Below are 24265 nucleotides of genomic sequence, written 5' to 3'. Positions count from 1 at the left end.
AGGCTTAGGCTACAAAAAGATTTCCAAAGCCTTGAACATCCCACGGAGCACTGTTCAAGCGATCATTCAGAAATGGAAGGAGTATGGCACAACTGTAAACCTACCAAGACAAGGCCGTCCACCTAAACTCACAGGCCGAACAAGGAGAGCGCTTATCAGAAATGCAGCGAGGCCCATGGTGACTCTGGACGAGCTGCAGAGATCTACAGCTCAGGTGGGGGAATCTGTCCATAGGACAACTATTAGTCGTGCACTGCACAAAGTTGTCCTTTATGGAAGAGTGGCAAGAAGAAAGCCATTGTTAACAGAAAACCATAAGAAGTCCCATTTGCAGTTTGCCACGAGCCATGTAGGGGACACAGCAAACGTGGAAGAAGGTACTCTGGTCAGATGAGACCAAAATGGAACTTTTTGGCCAAAATGCAAAACGCTATGTGTGGCGATAAACTAATACTGCACATCACTCTGAACACACCATCCCCACTGTCAAATATGGTGGTGGCAGCATCATGCTCTGGGGGTGCTACTCTTCAGCAGGGACAGGGAAGCTGGTCAGAGTTGACGGGAAGATGGATGGAGCCAAATACAGGGCAATCTTGGAAGAAAACCTCTTGGAATCTGCAAAAGACTTGAGACTGGGGCGGAGGTTCACCTTCCAGCAGGACAACGACCCTAAACATAAAGCCAGGGCAACAATGGAATGGTTTAAAACAAAACATATCCATGTGTTAGAATGGCCCAGTCAAAGTCCAGATCTAAATCCAATCGAGAATCTGTGGCAAGATCTGAAAACTGCTGTTCACAAACGCTGTCCATCTAATCTGACTGAGCTGGAGCTGTTTTGCAAAGAAGAATGGGCAAGGATTTCAGTCTGTAGATGTGCAAAGCTGGTAGAGACAAACCCTAAAAGACTGGCAGCTGTAATTGCAGCAAAAGGTGGTTCTACAAAGTATTGACTCGGGGGGCTGAATAATTACGCACACCCCACTTTGCAGTTATTTATTTGTAAAAAATGTTTGGAGTCATGTATGATTTTCGTTCCACTTCTCAAGTGTACACCACTTTGTATTGATCTTTCACGTGGTATTCCAATGAAATTGATTCATGTTTGCGGCTGTAATGTGACAAAATGTGGAAAAGTTCAAGGGGGCCGAATATTTTTGCAAGCCACTGTACATATACTATGGGGTGCCAAACAGACAAATAAATTGATTTTGTGAATATATAAAGTCGGCGTCAGAATATATAAAGTCAAAACTTGAATATATAAAGTCAGTGTCAAAATACATAAAGTCAAAACTTTTTTCTGTATATATAAAGTTAGCGCTGGAATATATAAAGTCAAAACCTGAATATATATATATATATATATAGCGTCGGAATTTATAAAGTTATTCCTGATTATATAAAGTCAACATCGGAGTATATAAACTCACTCCTGAATATATAAAGTGAAAGTCAAAATCTATTGATTGAAACGACTCTGAACTGAATTAAGTTAACAAAAACGTATTCAGAAAAATAAATTAAAAAAACACTTCGGTGAATGTTTTGAAAATGATGCATGTGCCCTGCCCAGGATTGGTTCCTGCCTTGCGCCCAGTGTTGGCTGGGATTGGCTCCAGCAGACCCCCGTGACCCTGTGGTCGGATTCAACGTGTTGGAAAATGGATAGATATTCCAGCGCTGACTTTGTATATTCCGATGCTGACTTTATATATTGAAGTTTTGACTTTATAAATTGCAGCGCTTACTTTATAGGCTGTATTCCGACGCTGACTTTATATATTGAAGATTTGACTTTATAGATTCCAGCGCTGACTTTATATATTCCGACGCTGACTTTATATATTTAAGTTTTGACTTTATATATTCCAGCGCTGACTTTATATATTCAAGTTTTGACTTTATATATTCGTGAATGACTTTATATATACAAGTTTTGACTTTGTATAGTTAAATGTAGTCATCATTGCATAACTTTTTATTTACCATAGAAATTTAAAGACTAAATTCAACTTCCATTCCTAACAAAGATATTTCTGGCGACTAAATAGAAGCTACTTACAGTATATCCAAATTTGAGCTATTGAGCTGTCGCCTGCCTGCCTGAATAAGTCACCCTCGCTTCGTTCTTACTTTTTTACCGTTCATTTAATCATGGCTAGTGGCGGAAAAATTATAAAATGGAAGGAGGATTACACGGAGTATGGCTTTACCAAAACAACTATTGATGGCGAATCAATTATTCATAAAGCTTCAATTGGTGATCTGTTTTTCTGTGTTAAAATCATATTTTTTCATTCTTCTTCTCAAACCAAGGGGGTGCGAGGCTAAAATGAATCGGGAAGCGCTGATCAATGTAATCGGTGTACCAGGAAATCATGCATTGACAGAAGTTCCCCTTTGCTTTTGATTAAATGCGTAATTTTTAACGCGTTATGGAGCACATGCTTAGAAGCTTCTCAGCTGTGCTTGTGCTAAGAAACGGAAACATTTTAAAAATAACACGATTGTCAAGGTAATCTTTTGTAATTAGTGCCTGGAGGATTTAGTGTGGAGAAACTCTAGATACAGCGTGTGTATTACCTTGTGGATTTTTCTGTGAGTATTTGGTGGCAGCGTCACAAAGTCGTAACACTGCGTTAGCTGCGGAGCGCAGCTCTGAGCGAAATGAGGTGAATGGGAGGGGAGAAGATGACGTGACCCCACCCGCCTTAACTGTCAATCCCCCACAAACACAGACTCTTGGAATTTGCATAAGCACAGCCCCTCACCTGCAATTTTAACTTAGTTACAAAGTGATCAAAACTCTCGTTTATATCCTGCGTCCTCTCATTAAACTTGTATCCCGCATTATCCGTGGACATGACAAAAGACAGCGGCAGCCTGTCTATGAACTTAATTTAAAGTTTAGGTTTACACCGTGCTTTGTTTCCGAAGTTGCAGCACTCATGAATATGGTTTTATATGTTGCTCGCTTCTTATTGTTTCATTGCCTTCTGAATTATATAATGCATGTTTTCTTTAGCGCTTTTTGGAGCTCTGACTGGTTTTCTACGTACTGCGTTGACAGTCAGTTCACGTGATTACGTGGGAGGCGTGATAATGTCACACGAAACTCCTCCACCCACGGCTTTCGAGCTCACCTCCATTACAGTATATGTAGAAAAACAGCTTCCAGTTATGACCGTTACGTGTAGAATTTCCCAACTTTTGTAAGTAAGCTGTAAGGAATGAGCCTGCCAAATTTCAGCCTTCTACCTACACGGGAAGTAGGAGAATTAGTGATGAGTGAGTCTGTTAGTCAGTCAGTCAGTGAGGGCTTTGCCTTTTATTAGTATAGATACATGAAAAAGTTTCTGTGTTAACAACGTTTTTACAGAGATTGTTGATGACACTGAACACACATGAAATGTATTTATTCTAAATGATGATGTACTTTTTTTCCCCAATAAAGCCCCAGCACTTCACTCGAAGCTAAACACTGAGCAGTGAGAAACTTCTCTGCAAATTGAACTGCGGCGTTGGGTGGGCAGATGTAATAGCCGGCTGCTTCCTGCTTGTCTTAATTGGCATATTTACAGGACAAAAGACGCTGAGGGAGAGGTGCGAACGGATTTTAGGTGGGCCGTATTTTCGAGTTTTCTCATAGGCTCTGGTAATTCTAGTGTTAAACCCAATAGTGCATGATAAATACACACAGGTGTAAATGGTAACAAGCTAAATGGAGAAATGCTGGTCTTTTTTGTCATTTGCATGTTATTGATAATTAGGTGCAATTAAAAACCAAGAATAAAGCTGTTTAAGACTAAAATAAGCAATAACGGTTCAAAATCTTAACGTACGAGACAACTAAAGTGAAGCAGAAGTGTTCCTTGAGCAGTAAGTGCTTCTTATTAAGCAATTGGGTTGGAGCAAAAACCTGTAGCCACTGTGGCTCTCCAGGACGTGATTGAGCACCCCTGATTTAGAGTATTGATCCCTACTGCTAATATGAGATGGAGGGTAGGTAATCCAGATCTCCAAATGCAACCAAAAATATGCTTTGTCAAATATCATTTCTACTTAGATCACCAGTGACAAATGAAATCATTGAAACTTTAAACCTATTATATTGTAACAAATGCAAAAGTCTTTTTTATTGTTAAATGGATGTACCATTGACATATATATCCATCTATCGGGGGCAGTGAGTGGGTTCCTCCTTGGAGATCCTTGAGCTGCATTCCACTAAAGGCTAGTTTTAGAATTTGACACATCCCTGGCACTCCATGGTGAGAATTATGTCAAACTTTGAAACATGGGTGCAAAAATATTTCTAACTACACGGAGAGGCTGATGCGGCAGACATGTATTTCAAATGGTGAATTTCAAGGAGAGGTTGGTTATGCTTATGCCAGAATGATGAACAAAAGACTGAATATCACACAAGTAGTCATCAAAACGCAAGGACGACGTGCAAAACATTTGAAAACCCATCATGCACGTCCCCTGTTATAATGATATCTGTGTCCTTTGGAAGTCAGTTGTTCCTTCTGTCACGGTAAATGCATACTAAGGAGTGATTGTCATGGATCTCCTTGTGCTCCTGCATCACTGCATGCTGTTTCTCTTTTAACACGTTTCATGCCAAATGCTAGGCTGTCTGTTAGTAAACATGTATTCACAGCTGCTTGACTGCTGTTTCCTCACGTGCAACGATATTGTGAGGTGTTGCAGGTGTATTACATGTTATTCTAGTTTTACCGGGGTACTCTGTGATTGATGGCAGACACTAAACTTTGTTAAAATTTTATTGATAAATGCTACTTTGTTAGTTGTTACTTTGGTTGTTTTGGCTTGCGTGCTGTATGCTCTGTTATCAATAAATTCTTTAATGTGAGCTCATCCACAAAGAAACATGGAAAGCAAGACTTAGTAAAATATTAATAATAGTAATAATTAGAATTAATAGTTTATTAGTTGACACCCAAATAACTCTGTACAATGAAATTTAAAAGTGAAATGGTTAAAATAAATTTACTAATAAAATAAATGTACTAATCTCCTTTTACACCATATGTGGCGCCTTGCTCTTAAACATATTACTCAGGTAGTTTTTTTCGGGTAGAAAAAAAAAGTAGGAAAAAAAAACCTTTCCACAGGAAAGTCTTTGTTTTGGAACTCAGTTTCATCTGTGTAATATGATTGATTAAAACCGTGTGTATAAAAAGTACTATATATACAAAATAAAAAAATTAAAATTTTTTTTTTTTTTTTAATTAAAAAAAAAATGCCTGTCATAACCACCCCTTTAAATTAGGGTAGGTATCCTATCAAATTTGTTTTCCAATATATTACATGCACAGCTGATCATGGAAGATTAAAACTGACCAAATGATTTTAAACAACTTTTGGAAAGCATTCAAAGGTAATCATTATCTGCCGTACCCCCTTACAAAATGAAAACTGGGTAGTTAAGATAGTGCACAGTGTCTTCAAATAACCTCCTCAGGCAGTCTTCTATAGCAGGCATGTCAAACACATGGCTGCGGGCCGCATGCGGCCCGCAACAGAAATCTGTGCGGCCCGCATGACAGATCATAGTTAGCACTAAACTAGTACAAAATGATTACTATCATTTGTGATTTAATCATTCTGCATCTTCGGCGTTACTTATTGACTTTTCTTACTTCTGCCTTCTGACAAAAGCGCATTTTCCCATGGCACTATGGTACCGGAAACATCATCTGCAAGTATAGTTGCAGCTGTGAGTCGCAACTGAACTGCTAGGCTGAGGTCCGCGGCCTAGAGAGAACTGCCAGCAACGGAGACTCACTCAGGGAAGGGCTACAGCAAAAAGGCTGCCCCCTTTACTGAGGACACTTTTCAGAACGTTAGACGGACGGTGCTTTGCAGTGGCGCAGAGAGAGGAGAGACCGAGGTGAGAGAGTATTACAACGAAGTATTTTTATGTTTCTGATAGTTTTCCCATATGACACGAGTCCACAGAAATCTCGTTACTACGAAGTACATTCAGCAGCAGATACTTATATTACAACGAAGTGACCTTGAAATTCTTGAATGAATCATCCACAGAGCAGTTAGTTCTGTGGTCGCAGCTCAGTTGTGGACGTTTGCACAACGATCCCCAAACAGAAACATTATAAAAAATGTTCTTTCTTCGAACTTTCCTCGTACTGTTTTTTTGATGTTTTTGTTTTGTGCGGTTTTAAGTGATATCTTTTCCTTTATGCTCGTCAACATTTGAAAAACATCTATTAGAATTTAACTCATTATCACCTTTCTATAGAAATGGCATACTTGTTATATGCAAAAAAGAAGAAAAATCTCAGGTTGCAAATGTATGCGAACTGCTGCATTTGAAGACGCCGAAAAAGCCATTTTTATGTGGTTGCAGTGATGCTTGTTCAAGAAACATTCCTATTAATATGGCGCTCATTCAAGAATATATGAGGTTTTTAAACTCTCCTGGGACCTGGACAAGCAATCTCACACGCGGCAATAGCGTTTCGGGACGCACTTCGGCGTGTCGTTCCCGTTTTGGAGGGGGGGATGGGTGGGAGAATCCCAGATCCCAAATCCCAAAAGAGTTCAGAAACCTCACAATGTGAAGAAGGTTGACTTGGCTCCTGATTGATAACTGTGCTGACCACAACATGCTTCCGCACTTAGATAATGTTCGCGTTGAATTCCTCCCACTTAATTGCACGGCAGTGCGTCAGCCATTGGATTTGGGCATCATTCGCACCCTGAAAATGTATCATTGCAAAGAAATGCTGAGAAAAATTCTTGTCAGCATAACTTGTAGACAGGAGGATATTAAAATAACGCGAAAGAAGCTATTGAAGTTGCTTCCATTCCAAAATGAGATTACAGAGAAGAATGAACATAAGCAACACAATTCACGTGTCACTGTCTTCCATCCTCCCCAGATGGGATTGTTTGGTTGCAGGAAAACAAGCCCAGGGCTCTCACTGATTATGCATTATGGTAAGCTATATAATTTCTATTACTAAATTATAACTTAATAATATAAATGTAATGTAAATTATGTATAAAACTGCCCTACGAACCCGCCTATAATCACCCCATAAACTCCAACCTCCAACAGCCCACAGATCCCTGGAAAAATTTGCTTCTAATAAAGCGGTCCTTGGTGTCAAACAGGTTGTGGACCACTGGACTACACTACTGGCTGGGCTGCTGAGACTGGCCACTGGGCAGAACTGAAAATCACAAGTAGTAATAGCTCGCAAATTTTAACTTTTTTTTTGTTCTAGTTTTATGTAATTTTGTGCTAGTATTGTAACGAACAGTTACTGCAGACTACAGCTGAAGATCTGAAGTGGATGCGAGAAGTTTGGTGAGTTGTTTGTTAACAGATTTTTGTGACTTTGAGTTTGTATAATTAGTGTAGGTCAGGGGGCTTTTTGCATATCGGCTTATTTTACAATATAAACTTTGAAGTAAACTTAGTAAAGTAAAATTAGATTTTTGGAGGATTTATTTTCCAACATGAATTACTGAGCAATGAATTCAGTGAGCGTTTTCGTGATTTCAGTTCATACGAACAGGACTTTGTGGTGTTTACGTCACCATACTCTTACAACGTTGAGAATGCGCCTGAGAATATCCAAATGGAATTGATTGAACTGCAGTCAGATTCTATTCTGATGGCAAAATACAACAAAATTGGTGTGCCAAGCTTGTATGCTTACCTGCCACCCTCGTATGTGCAGATCCATAAGTTGGCATCGAGAGTACTGTTTATGTTTGGAAGCACTTACCTTTGTGAGCAATTGTTTTCGTTAATGAAAGCTACCAAAACCCCACATCGCTCAAGACTTAACTGTCGTGCACCTTTCATCCCTCATAAAAGTTGCAGCTGCACTGGATTGCAAGCCTTAGATTGACGAACTGGTTACTAACAAGAGATGCCAAGTGTCAGGACAAAAGAAATAGATCTCAGACTGTAAGACTCCTATTTAAGGACCTATCTAAGAGGCTAAGACTCTAATTGTACACTGTTGTACAGAGATTGTATGGAAATAAATTGCTTTTCTTTAAACTTTAAACTTTGTTACATTTTTTAAAGTTTTCAGTATTGGAAAGAAAGCTACAGCAACTTTGTATAATAGTATAATAGTATTTGTTACAGTGCGGCCTGCTGACTCACGTATGGCAGTCGAAGCGCCCACCAATGGTAGCGAGTTTGACGTGCCTGTTCTATAGCATGTTCATGTCTACTGTGCCCTTCCATCTCTTTCCCCAGAGGGGACATTTATCTGTACATTAGTGTTTGCTGTAGAAATCTGTGTTCTTGTAAACTGCTTGCAAAACGAACACTGTATAGCTAAAATTATTGAAGATATATTTTAAAACACTACAGACGGGCTTCTATATCAATTTCACATTTAATTTGCCTCTGCATCCCATCCACTGGAGGAGACACTGATTTCCACAGCCAAGCCTTTGTCATTGAAATGCTGTTCTATTTACACAATTAACACTGGACAGATAATATTGATACTGTTTAAACAGATTCTGGTTTCACTTTTTTCTTCACTGTGCTTGTTTGTCCTATCCACTGGAAGGAACACTTATTTTCCCATCTGGAGCAAAGCTCCCTGTCTGCTGCTTACACAATAAACATTGAACAGCTAAAATTCTTCAAAATGTATTTTAAAAGGTTGCTAGCTCACTTCATACAACAGGAAAAGACGACCAAATTACAGTGGATGGCCATCTCACACTGAGATTCAGTGACACAAACTCAGATCCTGAATAAAATACACTGTTCTTAATGACTGTACATAGTGTGAAAGCTATTTATGAGTTTCCTAAAGCAAGATGCACACAAAAGTACAACAGAAAGATGCTCTGCTAAGAAGGAAAAAATTATGCACACATACATGGAGGTTAGAAAGGTAAGAGACTGAAAGATTAATATTCATCCATCCATTATCCAACCCACTGTATCCTAACTAACAGGGTCACGGGGCTCTGCTGGAGCCAATCCCAGCCAACACAGGGTACAAGGCAGGAAATTAACCCTGGGCAGGACGCCAGCCCACCGCAGGGCGCGCGCACACACACACACACACACACACACCCCAAGGATACACTGGGGACAATCGCCAATGCACCTAACCTGCATGTCTTTGGATTGTGGGAGGAGACCCACTCAGACACTGGGAGAACATGCAGACTCCACTCGGGGAGGACCCGGGAAGCGAACCTGGGTCTCATAACTGCAAGGCAGCAGCGCTACCCACTGCGTCCCTGTGCTGCCCCGATTAATATTATATAAAGCTAAGCTACTCTCTGTTGAAGTCCTTCTCTGATAACCCTCTTTATCTGTAATGCATTTAGAAAGTGATTGGCCAATGGCAGTTGCAAAAAATAATGGTGATAGTAGGCATCCTTGTTGTGTGCCATATTCTAGTTTGAAGTAGTTTGAGATTATAATGTTAATACAGACAGGCTACTGAACTGGTATAAAGTAGTTTTATCCATGTACTTATATTTGGGTCAAACCCAAATTTGTGCAATGTGTTGAATAAGTAGTCCCATTCAACCATGTCAAATTCTTTTTCTGTGCCCCAAGATAATAAGATATTTGGTGTGTTAGATTTTATGGGTGAGTAAAATGGATGTTGAATGTCTGAAGCATGGTTTCTACCTTTAATAAATCTGGTTTTGTCTTGTGATATTACAGAAGCATCTTCTCAGTCCTTCTAGCTAGAACTTTGGAGGGTATCTTAACATCATTATTCAGAAGTGAAATTGGTCTTTATGTATGATACACATTGTAATAAGTCCTCATTCATTGGAAAGATGGTAATGAATGCTTGGTGAAAAAATTGAGTTTTATTGTGTCTAGCTTTTAGAAACATTGCTAATAATAGTGGAGCTAACTTGAATTTTTTTATTTAAATAAAATTCCACTGGGTAGCCATCAGGGCCTGCTTCTTTTGCACGTTGGAGTGACTTTATAGCATCCAGTAACTCTGAGAGTGTAAGAGGTTTGTCCAGTTCCTCTGCACTAAGAGTATTTAGCTGTGATGTTTGTAATGCAAAAAAAAAAAACACATTAGATTGTGTATTGTCTTCTTTAAACTGACTAGAATATAAGGACATGCAGTACTCCCTAAATGTGCGGGTAAATTTTATGGTCAATGTTTTTATCTCCTTCTGTGCTGATAATTTCTGGTATTGCGTTACAAACATCCTGCTTATTAATTTGTTGAGCTAAGGTTTTATTAGCCTTGTCTCCGTGTTTATAGTAATGATGGTGCAATTTAAAGATGAGCTGTTTCTTTTCTTGTCAAGAAGTTAAATTCTTTTCCTGTTTAGCACCTCATTTAGGGACCTAGCATAGGCCTTCAGAGTTTCCCAGAGTATTCCTGCAGAGACTCTGAGGATGTGGTTGACTCTTTTAAAAAAATAAATAAATAAATTTGTTTGGAGGTGAATTCTGTAAAGTTTACATCTGCTAACCATAAGGGGTTAAGATACCAGCTACAAAATGAGTGTGTAGGGCATTGTGATTCAAGTTCCAAGATCAGAGGGGCATGATCAGAGATAACAATAGTGTCATACTTGCAAGATTTGATAGCAGGAAATAAATTATTATCGATAAATATATAATCAGGCCTTGAGTAACTATACAGTACTGTACTGGTGAGAAGAAGGAATATTCACTTGAGTTTGGCTTTAAGAATATCCATGGGTCTAATAAGTTACAATCCATTGCAAAGTACATAACTGTTTTTGCGGCATTAGATGTTATCGCCACTGTAGCTGAATACCTGTCTAGGCCTGGATTTAAAACACAATGTCTTCAGCCATTATAATTTTCTGAGTGTTCATATTGGGAATAGATGCAAATACATTTTGCATAAAATCTCTATCATTGATATTAGGTGCATGAGATTTTAATCAAAATTACTTTTGCTTTGAATAAATTCTCCATCACCATGACATATCACCCTTCGGGATTAAATGCTATGTCTGATGCTACAAATGAGATTGTTTTATGTATTAAAATTCCCATGCTTTAGTTTTCTTTGTATAGCTGGAGTGAAAACTTTGGCTAATCCAATCACTAAACTGTTCCTTACTTGTTAAGTGGGTCTCCTGTAATAATACTGTCTTAGCATTTAGGGCCTGTTAATTGGGAGAATGCTTTTTTTTTCTCTTTAGATTATGATTGAGACCTTTGACATTCCAGGTTACAGAGTCTACTGTTTTGTCAGAGAGTTTTTGAGGTCATTTTATAATCTTCAGTAGAAGTAGTGTGTTGTTTCATAAATTAGCTTTAACTTTGATTTCATATTATTGCCGGTAATTATTGCTAAAGAGTTTCTTATTATGTTGGAACTTACAGTTGTGGGGGTAAAAAAGATGATAAATAAGAAGTAACTTGCTATCTTTTTTTCTCTTGCCTCCCCAAGTAAGGCTAGACCACACTTCAGAGTCCCCGTCCTCTGACATGCTAAGAGACAAGGCACTTCTAAAACAAAACAACTCACAGCAGCAGTGTGTGTTAAGGATTAAAATTTAAGTAACTTATGATTGTACAGTTCAGATACAATAAACCTAGGTTATGATGTTAAACAATCTCCTGAGGGGAGTAAATGTTAAGTGTAATGATTCGTTATATTACTAGTTACAAAATATGCATATATTTAATAGAATACATTTCAATGCAATAACTGAAAAAAGTGGCCAAAAAGGAAATAGAATGAATATTTATGGCAAACGTTGTTACAGATAGACCAGTTATTAAGCAGAATGTTCTTTGCATTACCAGGAACATAATATGACTCATTCATATTTTAGATGATGTTAAGATGAGTCTTTTTAGCTCTTTTTCTACTTCTTCGGGAGAATTAAAGATGCAGAATTGGCCGTACACAATAACTTTTAGTTTAGCTGGAAACTGGTCTCAGTTTTGCATAAGTGCTGTTTAATACAATAGAATGCAGCTCATTTGGCAGCTGAGTACATATGAGTACAGTTATTTTAAAATATAATCTATTTCTGTCTGAGAGTCAACATCAAATTTTCTTCATCCCATAGTCTGTCGAATTGGAAATCACATTTCTCAGTTTTGAGGCATTCATTCCTCGCATGCTGTTTACAATAATTTGCTGAGATCTCAGTGTCCAATTTAAAGCTCTGTCACTGGGTTTGGATTTTCACGGTTTTTAGGAAGTCCTTCGATTCTGATGATCATCTTCTATATCAATTTTGAAATGCAGCTAATTTATCACCAATTACTTTGCATTCAGATTCTACAGCAGTTGCTTTTTTTTGTCAGCGGTGATTGTATAAATTGTTGAATTTCTTCAATACATATCATAAATGTTTGCTTGACTTCTTACCGGAGAGCACCAAGTACTCTGATTTTATTGTCAAGTTTGCTCATATTTTCCTGTATTTTTTCATCAATTCTTGCTAATTTTTTTTAAAGGTTTACATCAGATTTATTGTTGAAACGTACCTCCTCCTTTTATATCCTGAAGCAGCTTGTCTATTCTGTTGTGTTTTTGTGCTATAACCTTTTTTATATCCTCCTTTATATTCTCCTTTGCATCATGTATTTTTACCCAGAATGCGGAAATCGATGCATTGAGTTTAGAGAGCTCATTTCCATCTTCCCTGTGCTGCAAAGGCAGAGTTACATATCCTGTTGGAGTTGATGCTGTTTACTTTTAAGGGGGTGTTGGTAGTAGTTAACAGGCTATGATTGTTTCCGAATCCCCACCTGAGATTGGCAAATTCTCTTCACCCGCCTCATTCTTAAGGTTTGCTCCCACATTCACTGTCCGCTTGAGCGGATGCTGCAGCGTGAGGTCCTGGTTGATCATTCCTTCTCCTTTCTCTTCCAACTTGGTCTGTGGCAGGTCATAAAACAAATGTAAGACTTGCTTAGAATTGATTAACTTTAGCTACCTTTTCTTTCTCTGTCTGACCCGTTGGTCTCCTGCTCATACTTTTATTATACTGTACTTGTAATTGAATCCTCAAGAGCTGATTAAATACAGGATATCTTGGATAGATAATAAATAAAGCTAAATTACACTGCTACCAGTGGAGCACTGTCTTGGACATCAACCTCTCACAACAGACGAGACAAACTAATTATTTTCTTTTAATTTTATTATGGTAAATACAGTTAGGTCCATAAATATTTGGACAGAGACAACTTTTTTTCTAATTTTGGTTCTGTACATTACCACAAAGAATTTTAAATGAAACAACTCAGATGCAGTTGAAGTGCAGACTTTCAGCTTTAATCCAGTGGGTTGAACAAAAAGATTTCATAAAAATGTGAGGCAACCAAAGCATTTTTTAACACAATCCCTTTATTTCAGGGGCTCAAAAGTAATTGGACAAATTAAATAACTGGAAATAAAATGTTAATTTCTAATATTTGGTTGAAAACCCTTTGCTGGCAATGACAGCCTGAAGTTTTGAACTCATGGACATCACCAGATGCTGGGTTTCCTCCTTTTTAATGCTCTGCCAGGTCTTTACTGCAGTGGCTTTCAGTTGCTTTTTGTTTGTGGGCCTTTCTGTCCAAAGTTTAGTCTTCAAAAAGTGAAATGCGTGCTCAATTGGGTTAAGATCAGGTGACTGACTTGGCCATTCAAGAATTTTCCACTTCTTTGCTTTAATAAACTCCTGGGTTGCTTTGGCTGTATGTTTTGGGTCATTGTCCATCTGTATCATGAAACGCCCAATCAATTTGACTGCATTTAGCTGGATTTGAGCAGACAGTATGTCTCTGAACACCTCAGAATTCATTTGGCTGCTTCTGTCCTGTGTCACATCATCTATAAACACTAGTGTCCCAGTGCCACTGGCAGCCATGCACGCCCAGGCCATCACACTGCCTCCCACCGTGTTTTATAGATGATGTGGTATGCTTTGGATAATGAGCTGTTCCACGTCTTCTCCATACTTTTTTCTTGCCATCGTTCTGGTATAGGTTGATTTTGGTTTTATCTGGCCAAAGAATGTTTTTCCAGAACTGTGCTGACTTTTTTAGATGTTCTTTAGCAAAGTCCAATCTAGCCTTTCTATTTTTGAGGCTTATGAGTGGCTTGCACCTTGCAGTGCACCCTCTGTATTTACTTTCATGCAGTCTTCTCTTTATGGTAGACTTGGATATCGATATGCCTACCCCCTGGAGAGTGTTGTTCACTTGGTTGGCTGTTGTGAAGGGGTTTCTCTTCACCATGGAAATGATTCTGCGATCATCCACCACTGTTGTCTTCCATGGATGTCCAGATCTTTTTGCGTTGCTGAGTTCACCAGAGCTTGCTTTCTTTCTCAGGATGTACCAAACTGTAGATTTTGCCACTTGTAATATTGTAGCAATTTCTCAGATGGGTTTTTCCTGTTTTCGCAGCTTAAGGATGGCTTCTTTCACCTGCATGAAGAGCTTCTTTGACCGCATGTTGTCTGTTCACAGCAAAATCTTCCAAATGCAAGGAACCACACCTCAAATCAACTCCAGGCCTTTTATCTGCTTAATTGATAATGACATAACAATGAACTTGCCCACACCTGCCCATGAAATAGCTTTTGAGTCAATTGTCCAATTACTTTTGAGACCCTGAAATGAAGGGATTGTGTTAAAAAAATGCTTTGGTTGCCACACATTTTTATGCAATCTTTTTGTTCAACCCACTGAATTAAAGCTGAAAGTGTACACTTCAACTGGATCTGAGTTGTTTCATTTAAAATTCATTGTGGTAATGTACAGAACCAAAATTAGAAAGAAGTTGTCTCTGTCCAAATATTTATGGACCTAACTATGTCAGTTGTGTTGGCACTAACCTGCTCAGTCAGCTAATTTCTGAATCCAAATAGACTATTAAATAAAAAGTTCACATATACAAGTGTGTATTACAATAACTATACAAAATATAGTAGCAGTGGTTGCTGTGGAAGATCTTTCACTTTGGGAGAGGTCATTAAAGAATGTTTTTCAGTAGCTGTTGAGTGTTTGTACCCTAGTAAAACTAACATAATTGGTCAGTTTTGCCAAGCTTTAAACATTGAGGATATCTCACAGGGTAGTTTTCTGCAGCAAATGTACAACACTGTGCAAGTTGGAAACTGACAGTGTTTTACCATTCTTTTTAGTTCAACAAAGGATTAGTGATTTAATAAATAAACATCTTAATTAGTAACACAAGGTATTTTCTCCAATTTAATTTGATTAAACTTTAATATATTTTGATATTTTTGGAGATGTATCTAAAATCTATGAGAGGAATCTTTATAGTAGGCTCACTTGTGAATCGCAAAGGTGCACAACCAAAGATGGCTATTGATACTATAGTACTATAAGTTTCCAATTTTACTTTGAAATATATACAGTATGTTTTTATTTTTTAAGTTAATAAAATCTGGATTCCCAGTGTTGTGGTTTTTCATAGTAGTTTAAAAATCTGGTTTGTAAAATTAGCAGCTTCTGTAAGCATACATTCAGTCAGAGTGGTAGCTCTGAGGCTAGGGGTATATGCTGGTAATTGGAAGGTTGCCATTTTGAATCCAGTAAACGCCAGAAGTGAATCTACTCCTTTGGGCCCTTGAGCTAGGCCTTTAACCTCCACTTGCTTTGTCCTAGTTAAGATGTTAATCTGCATCCAGAGCTGTAAGCAGGCCCTCCAATTTACAGGAAAAACTTGGGGGTTTATACTATAGTTTTTTTTTTTAACTTTAATTAAAGAGCATTTGTGCTGTCATTAAATCAAGATGAGATTCTTTGTCCTCTAATCACCTGGTTTGAGAGGAGCTATGTATGTAAAAAAAAAAAATTTCAGGGACACTTTATAGTCATATGTCGACTGTTCCATTTTTTATAGAGTTAACTTCAAGTTCCTCACAATATATGACTGATGCAGTGTCTAGATGTTTTAATTTATTTTTAATTCATTTAATTATGCTATTGGAGTTTTAGCTGGATTATTTATTGTCAAGAACAGAAATAAGTCAAATTACATTAAATTGAGATTATTTCATTCAGAGGAGTAATAACGAGGAAAAGACACCAGTAATAAGAGTAAAATTATTCTTGAAGTATGAGAGCAAATAAGGAAAGAAGTTGCATATGACGGAATATTTCTGTGGCAGAGCACAACAGAAGTAGTACTTACAAGAATGGCATGCTACGAAAGGACAAATACATGTCCTAGGGACGAATTATTTACAGTACATGTCTTTTGGAATGTCATAGTAGCTAAGGAGCTTTGGAGAAGAATGAGCTATGCATTTTGAAAGTCAAAAAATTACATGACAAATACTAATTTACAGAGTCAAAAATTACCCCTTAAAAAGGGAATCAGTGCATTATACCAGATATTGGAAAGGAAGTATTGTGATGGGTGTGAAACAAGATTGAGAAATACGAGGTGTGGCAGAAAAGTAATGAGACTGATTTTTTATTTACCAAAGTTTTGTTTTTTTCAAACATCAATGATATCCCCTTCAAAGTAGTTCCCTTGGGCAGCTACATACCGATGGAGACGTTGTTCCCACTGTTGGTAGCAGCGCTGGAAGTCTTCAACCGGTATGGTCTTCAGCATGTCCGTTACACTCTTTTGGATGTTTTCTAAAGTCCCGAAATGACGTCCTTTGAGGACATTTTTCAGTTTCGGAAAAAGGAAAAAGTCACACGGACTGAGGTCAGGTGAATAAGGGGGCTGGGGAACCACAGGAATGCCTTTTGAGATCAAAAATTCTGTTATGGAGAGGGCAGTTTTTCGGCACCATTTTGGCACAGACCTTTCGCATGTGCAAATGTTCAGTCAAAATTTGATGAACGGTAAATCTGTTCAAATTTAATTGTTCACTCAACATTCTTAATGTTAAATGACGGTCTGATCTTACAAGCTTGTTCACACATTCGATGTTTTCATTGGTTTTCGAAGTTGAAGTCCTCCCTGAACGGTGTTCATCTTCAACGTGTTTTCTGCCTTCCAAAAATGATTTGCGAAAAACTTGAGCTCGGGATAAAGAATGTTCCCCATAGGCCTGTTTTTAACTTTTTAAACGTCACACTTGCCGTTTAATGGCACAACGTTGCTCCAAATTCCGCTGTTCCATTTTGCGTGACGCACAACCAAAAACACACCTTCGCTAATAGCAGTCACAAAAATCACGTAGTTAACGGAAGGAGTTGAAACTCGCACTGAGCTATGGGAGGGTACTGATACACGTGCTCTATCAAGGACAACAGCGCAGCGTTGCCAGATCGCTTGCAGTGTTGCCAGTCTCATTACTTTTCTGCCACAACTTATAAGCAAACAATTAAAATTACAAAGATTCTTTGATTTCAGTTAAGAATAATGGATTGTATTTTGAGTGATAATAGGATATTTTTGACAAAGAATATACCAGTAAAAGAAAAGAGAGAAAAAGAAGATTATAAATATGGTATAAGCATTTGGAGGTGAGAATTGCAATGAAAGGTAGTGGTGTATGAGTGACAGCAGACACAGTTCATGCATAAACAATATACAATATACATGTATAAGTATATACATATGTGTATATATTAATAATTTAGTTTGTGTATATACAGTACACATAAACCCATATACAACATAAACACCAATTTGCAATCAGTCAGGTTTTTGGTTTTATTTCAGTTGGGAATAGCACAGCACTATTGTTGAAAAAAGTCATAGTTAATGAATAAATTGGTATTTTCCATCACTTTTGTAACTTAGTAGGTCCACAAAGCAACATTTGTAAATTTAGAAGAAAACATACCTTCCATTTACTGTATATGAAAATGTAACAAGTGAAAATCAAAAAACATAACAAAATTATTGTATACTGTAAGTTTGATAGTTGTAAAATAGTTTGTAACCTATTATTAACCATTATTTGACAAAGTTTGAGTATGCTGCAGTTAATGATCTGATTGATGTAAATATTTTTTTTTCTTTTACCAAGATGGTTTTTGAATCAGAATTCTTTACAATGAAAATACCTTATAGTATTTATTCTTATAGAAAGTATCATAGAAACCTTGTACTTAGAGGATAGAATCATCTGTGGAATAGAAGGTACACTACACATACTATTCCTCTTTTTCTTCAGACATAATCAGTGAAACCTTGTAATTCTACTGCTCTTTCACTACTGTTTTTCTTTTTCTATTTTTTTTTTACTTCCAAAGTCAGAGCAAGCACAACATGAAGAAATGCATATGGTACCAGAAGAGGAATTATTCAAGGTTGGACCACTGTTTTTTTCTGTTTAATATACAACTTCTTCACATTTGCTTTTCTTAAGTTTATTTAACTAAGCTGTAAACCTTGAAAAAATTATCATGTGATGTTGCACTTGCCTGATATTTGATTACACTTAAGCATATTTTTCAGATTGATTTGTTAAATTGGATTTTAATTAATTTTGTAATTCATTTTGGCTCAAGATTTTGTTGTCCATTATCTTAAATTTTGTTCCCTTCTGCCTTTATATATTTAATGGAAATATTAGTCATTTTAAAGAAGGTAACCTAGATAAAAAAGACACATATAGGAGGAAAGCAAGTAAGTCAAATGAACAGATCCATTAGCAATATAATGCATGCATAGATGTGAAACCTTTAATGAAAATGCAATTCATTCTAGTCTTTCCAGTAGTATTCATCACTCAGATGCAGCCATTCAAAATTGTATTATACTACATTGCTGGAAATGGCATGCTACCAGTAAAGACCTACATTCATACCCCAGTCAAATCTTGGCATCAGTTTTTTCTTAAATTATGGAATTTAAGACTAATACTTTTTAGTCTTTTGTTGTTTTTTAAACTGTTATTTTCTAGTGTGTAAAAGTAATGTACTTATTTAGACTCAAGTCCACACAGAGATAATTCAAAGTAAATTTCTTTTGTAGACAATAAAAACAGTAATAATCACATTTTATTTACTTGTGCCTACTGAGAAATTCAAGGGCAGATAACACAATAAAATCATAAAATACTGTAGGTTTTAGTAATGCTTTTTCTTATATGTAGTTAGCAAAATTTGAATACAGCATGTTAAAGCACCAATGCTGGGGAAGGCTTGTCTAGATTTAGTATTTTGTAATAATCACAATAGAATTCTGAGTGTAGAGGTGGAGTCAGAGAGGAATATAGCAGCCTAGATTAAATAGGCTGAAATCAAACAAATCACCAGAACGAGATATGCTCTATATATGTATGTTTTTAAAAGAAGTTAGTAAGTACATGTGGCAAGCAGCTGGGGTAGTACCCAGCCGGGACGCCCGGAAGGACCGGAGGAGGGATTACTCCTCCTCCAGACCACGAGGGGGCGACCGTCCTGGTGGCTTTGGGGACCACGGGAACAGAGCATAGAAACTTAACACTATAGGGGCCCATGGTCACCGCCAGGGGGCGCCCAGATACCAGGAGAGCCCTGCCACACCTGGAAGTGCTGGGGGGACATAGACCAGGGACACCTGTAGTGTTTCCAGGTGCACGGCCGGCACTTCCACCACACCAGGTATTGCCGGCAGAAGATTATTGGGAGGCACCTGGAGCATGTCCAGGTGAGTTTAAAAGGGATTCAACAACAACAACATTTATTTATATAGCACATTTTCAAACAAACATTAGCTCAAAGTGCTTTACATATTAAAGAATATAAAGATGAAAGATACAATTATAAAACAAAATAAATCAACATTAATTAACATCGAATAAGAATAAGGTTCAATGGCCGGGGGGACAGAAAAAACAAAAAAACTCCAGACGGCTGGAGAAAAAATAAAAAATAAAATAAAAATAAAAAATAATTCGATGGCTGGTGTCGGGAGGAAGAAGGACAGAGCTTGGGGGGAGAGGAGTGCAGGTGGAACTGAAGAGAGAAAGGCATTGTGTGAGGCCTGGACTTTGAGGGAGTATTGGGTTGTGTGCTGTGTCACTTGTGTACTTAATAGTTGTAAATACATGTGTGTGGTGCCTAAACCGATGTCTACGTGTCTGTTTGACACATATTTTTAAGGAGTAACGGTGCACTAGAAAAATTCCAAAGGACTGGAAAATGGCAAATATTTTCCTACTGTATATAGTGGCATGCAAAGTTTGGGCACTCTTGCTTAAAATGATCACCAAAGAAGATAAGTTAAAGATGACACATTTCTTTTCAGCATTTTTGTAAACACCAAGTCCCTTTTGATGCCTACCTCTAATTCTCTTTGACGTGTTATATTTTCTGCGGGGGCAGCAAATATTGATGTAATAGAGAATTCAAAGTTAAACCCTAGCTTGTAGAGTATACCGTGTAGGCTAAATATGTGACCTTGGTCTTATGAGGAGTTCCGTTATTTCCTTCAGTACCAACTCGGTACCGGTACTTGCAATGGCATGCAAAAGTTTGGACACCCTTGCTTAAACTGTCTGCTAATGTTCATAGTTAGGTGAGCAGAAGATGACCTGATCACCAAAAGACAAAGTTTAAGATGACACATTTCTTTTCAGCATTTAAAACAGGATTAGTGTGTCTTTCTCTCTGAAAAATAAAATAATTGATGCTCACAAAGCAGGAGGAGGCTTAAAAAAGTAAAGTTTTTTTTAGGAAGCCGCTTCCTTAGTTCATAATGTTATTAAGAAATGGCAATTATTAGGAACGGTGGAGGTCAAGTTGAAGTCTGGAAGACCAAGAAAACTTGCTGAAAGAACTACTCATTGGATTTCTACAAAGGCAAATAAAAACCCCATTTTGATTGCAGAAGACCTTCAGTTCTAATGTGCAGGCACACCTGAACAAATATGACCGTCATGATAGAGCCAGCAGAAGGAAACCTTTCTTGCATCCTACCCACAAAATTCAGCACTTGAAGTTTGTAAATGATCATCTAAACAAGCCTGATACATTTTGGAAATAAATCCTGTGAACTGATGAAGTCAAAATAGAAGAACTCTTTGGTAACAATGTGCAAAGGAATGTTTGGAAAAAAAGGATGCTGTTTTCCACGCTTTGGGCTTGTGTTGCAGCCAGTGGCAAAGGGAACATGTTATTGGTAGAGGGAAGAATAGATTAAAATAAATACCAGCAAATTCTGGAGGCAAACATCACACCATTTATAAAAAAAGTTGAAGTTAAAATGAGGTTGGCCATTGTGGAGGTTGGGTTTTGGGAGATGCAGGGTTAGCTGGTTGGTTTGGGGCAGGGGTTGGGGAGGGAGTGCTGTGATTGCTTGCTGGGCTTGTGTTTCCAGTTTTGAGAGATCATGTGGATGCAGGGAGGCTTGAGTGCTTCTTATTTTATGATGTTCTTGATTACTTAACCTTCTATATAAAAGCGGTCGGGATAGTCCTTCCGTCCCGTGAGTTTCACACACGCCCCGTCCATTTTTCAATGCACGATTGGATTTGTAGTTTCGTTTTTCCAGGTAAAAGATGATTTTCTACTCCAGACTGTGCGATATCTTCTTCTTCTTTCTTACTATATAAAAGCGGTCAGGATTGTCCTTCCGTCCCATGAGTGGAAAGCGTAGCGGTATTCCGCTTATCACAGACTTACTGCTTGCAGCTTGCGGTACAAAGCGATATGATGTGAGCAGAGTTCTGGTGCTCCCATCGTTCCCTTGCTTTTGTGCGTGATGCGCTGGAAAAATAGACAAATTTATGTCTCTGGAAATAATTAATGTTGACGGAGTACAAATGCCTCACCACGTAGTAAATATCAGGGGGGTTCAAAAGGGCGACCTCAATATGAAAAAAAGTTTAAATTTCATCACAAAACTAACAGAAACTACGAGTATTAAAGTAATACCGCTCAAATGCAATATAACCAAATTAATGAGTTTGTACGTGGGATATCCAGAAAAAAAGGTTACAACAGCTGTTAAAAATCGAAAAATGAATATATTTCAACCAAATTTACAGGGTATGTTCCAAAATATGTGTTTATTTCTCAACATAATCGCCGTCGACTTCGATGCATTTCTTCAGCCTGGGCACCAGCTTTTTTATACCCTCGTCGAATATGCTCCGTTCCACCTCCGAAAGCCACTTCTCCACTGTCTCCTACACCTCCTCATCATTGGAAAAACGTTTCCCACCCAAGAATTCTTTCAGTTTGGTAAAAAGGTGAAAATCTGAGGGCGCAAGGTCCAAGGAATAGGGTGGGTAGGTAACAATATCCCATCCAAAGGACACAAGCAGGTCCTGAGTCACACGAGCGGTATGGGGTCTGGCACTCCTTTCTTCGTCATGAGTGTCAGTGCGACCTTCTTTGAACGACCTAACCCACTTGTAAACATGCTGACATGATTTAACCTCAGGTCTATAAGTTTCCACAAGCTGATGATGGATCTCGGCCACGGATTCTCGAAGCAAAGTGAGGAACTTGATGACCGAACGAATCTCGCGTCGGCGGTAGGTGGAGCAAATGGCCACAGCAGAGGTTGACGAACTTGCTTGCTGTGATGACATTTCACAACTGACTGACGCGGTCCCGGGCTTATTTTGACCGTTAGGACCCTCCTACACGCAGGTATGCCAACCTTCGAAAAAAAAAATTCCCTGCACCCTCCAGGGCACTTTTAACCTTTTTTTCTGGATATCCCTCGTATAAAATATCAAATTGATCTACATATTGAATTGCCTTAAGAAGTGGTCAACTTAAAAGTCGGTCGCCTTAAAAGGCGGGTCAGCCTAGTTGCAAATAAGAGTAGATGTGTTTACACAGGAGTCTGAGTTATTTCCTAAGGATCCTAAGGATGTGCCCATATTTTTCCAACAAACAATGCAGTCTCCATATCGGCTTGCACTAAAATCCGTGGTGTGGTGTTTTTCTTCTGATGTAATGTGCAGCCAAAAATTCTATGCAGGGTCTGATGATGCCAGCAGATTTTTCTGTGAGCTGAATGAGCTGATTGAATTGGGTGGTAGGAAGATAGCCCCGTGTTGAATTTATTCACCAAAATCATATGAGTCTACGTTCTTTAAGCATGTAGCTTGTGAGATCCTGAATCTGAGCAGTTTTGATATAATGTTTCTCTTCGATTCAAAAACCTTTGAGTCCTCTGCATACCATAGTCAACTCACTCACTGTGTAAATTTGCTTCAGATTTAAACTTGGTAGATTCCTTTCTGTTGTTAAATCCTACTGTTAAAATTTTTTTTTTCATCAAGACACCATTATTAAACAAGACTAGATTATATTTTTATTACTGAGTCACTTGCATACCTTTCTGATAACACATTTCCTGAAACTGTTAGTTTCTCAGATCAGCAGCACATGATGCTTGAAATTGACCTTACAATTTCTTTACTTGAGTGGCTCGTTGGCGATTGAACACATCATTGCGCCATAATAAAGAATTCTGTTATATACTTGGTTAAAGCTTTTAGATTTTTATCATTATTAACATTGATATCCCAGCATATGTGTGGATGGCCTTAAAAAGGTTTATTCGCAAATTGATTATTGGATAGGCTAGTAATTTGGCTAGGGTATGCATGCATAAAATCATTGATCTTGAATCTCACCTGTCATCTTTGAGAGTGGACCTATCTACCTTGTACCCTAAGCCATCTTCTTTTTCTTCAGTTACATTCTTGAATAAAAGTGCACTTGTTTTGTTATACTTGTACTTTTTGTGAAAGTGTTTATTTCATACTTGGACTTCAGTCTTCACACATTATACACTAAATGCCTACATTTTGTCAATTATTGTTAAAACATGAAAAACGTTTCTGTTTTAGTTATGTGTTCAACAATTCCTGCCTTGCATTTCCTGTCATCCTACATTTACATAGGTCATTGTAGACACAGAACACACATGAAATGTGTGTATTCCAAATGACGATATATTATTTTCCCTCTACCAGTTCCAGGCACCTCACACCTAGATAAACAAACTTGAGCTTTTAAAATCTTTGTGACTTGAGTTACGTCCGTGAGGGGATGGGATATCAGGCTACTTGCTGCTTGTGTTGATCGACACATTTGCAAAATAAAAGATGCTAATGGAGTGGTTTGAAGGAATTTAAGATGGCCCAGGATTACAAGTTTTTTCGTATGCTTCTGGGATTTTAGTGTTAATTAACCCTAGTGTATGTGTGTGCTCGTATTCACCTTGTGATGAGCTGATGCCCCATCCAGGGATTGTTACTGCCGCAAATGTTTGCTAAGAACTGACACCACCCTGGATGGATGGAATAATTAAATATATGTATCTAAGATTTTCCATTGTTCCTTAAAAGTTCC

At 38.0% G+C, this 24265-nt stretch overlaps 1 protein-coding gene across 1 annotated transcript in view; it reads left to right on the top strand.

Moving 5' to 3' along the window:
* Positions 1-24265, top strand: part of aspscr1 (ASPSCR1 tether for SLC2A4, UBX domain containing) — a 796571-nt gene that overhangs the window by 258853 nt on the left and 513453 nt on the right. Inside the window, exon 8 of the mRNA XM_039739373.1 lies at positions 18215-18271. Coding sequence (XP_039595307.1) covers positions 18215-18271 — 57 coding nt within the window. The remainder of the gene's footprint in view (positions 1-18214; positions 18272-24265) is intronic.

Source organism: Polypterus senegalus, chromosome 17 (genome assembly GCF_016835505.1).
Source record: "Polypterus senegalus isolate Bchr_013 chromosome 17, ASM1683550v1, whole genome shotgun sequence".
NCBI lineage: Eukaryota > Metazoa > Chordata > Cladistia > Polypteriformes > Polypteridae > Polypterus > Polypterus senegalus.
Note: the sequence above shows the minus strand (reverse complement) of the source record. Positions and strands in the feature narration are given on the sequence as shown.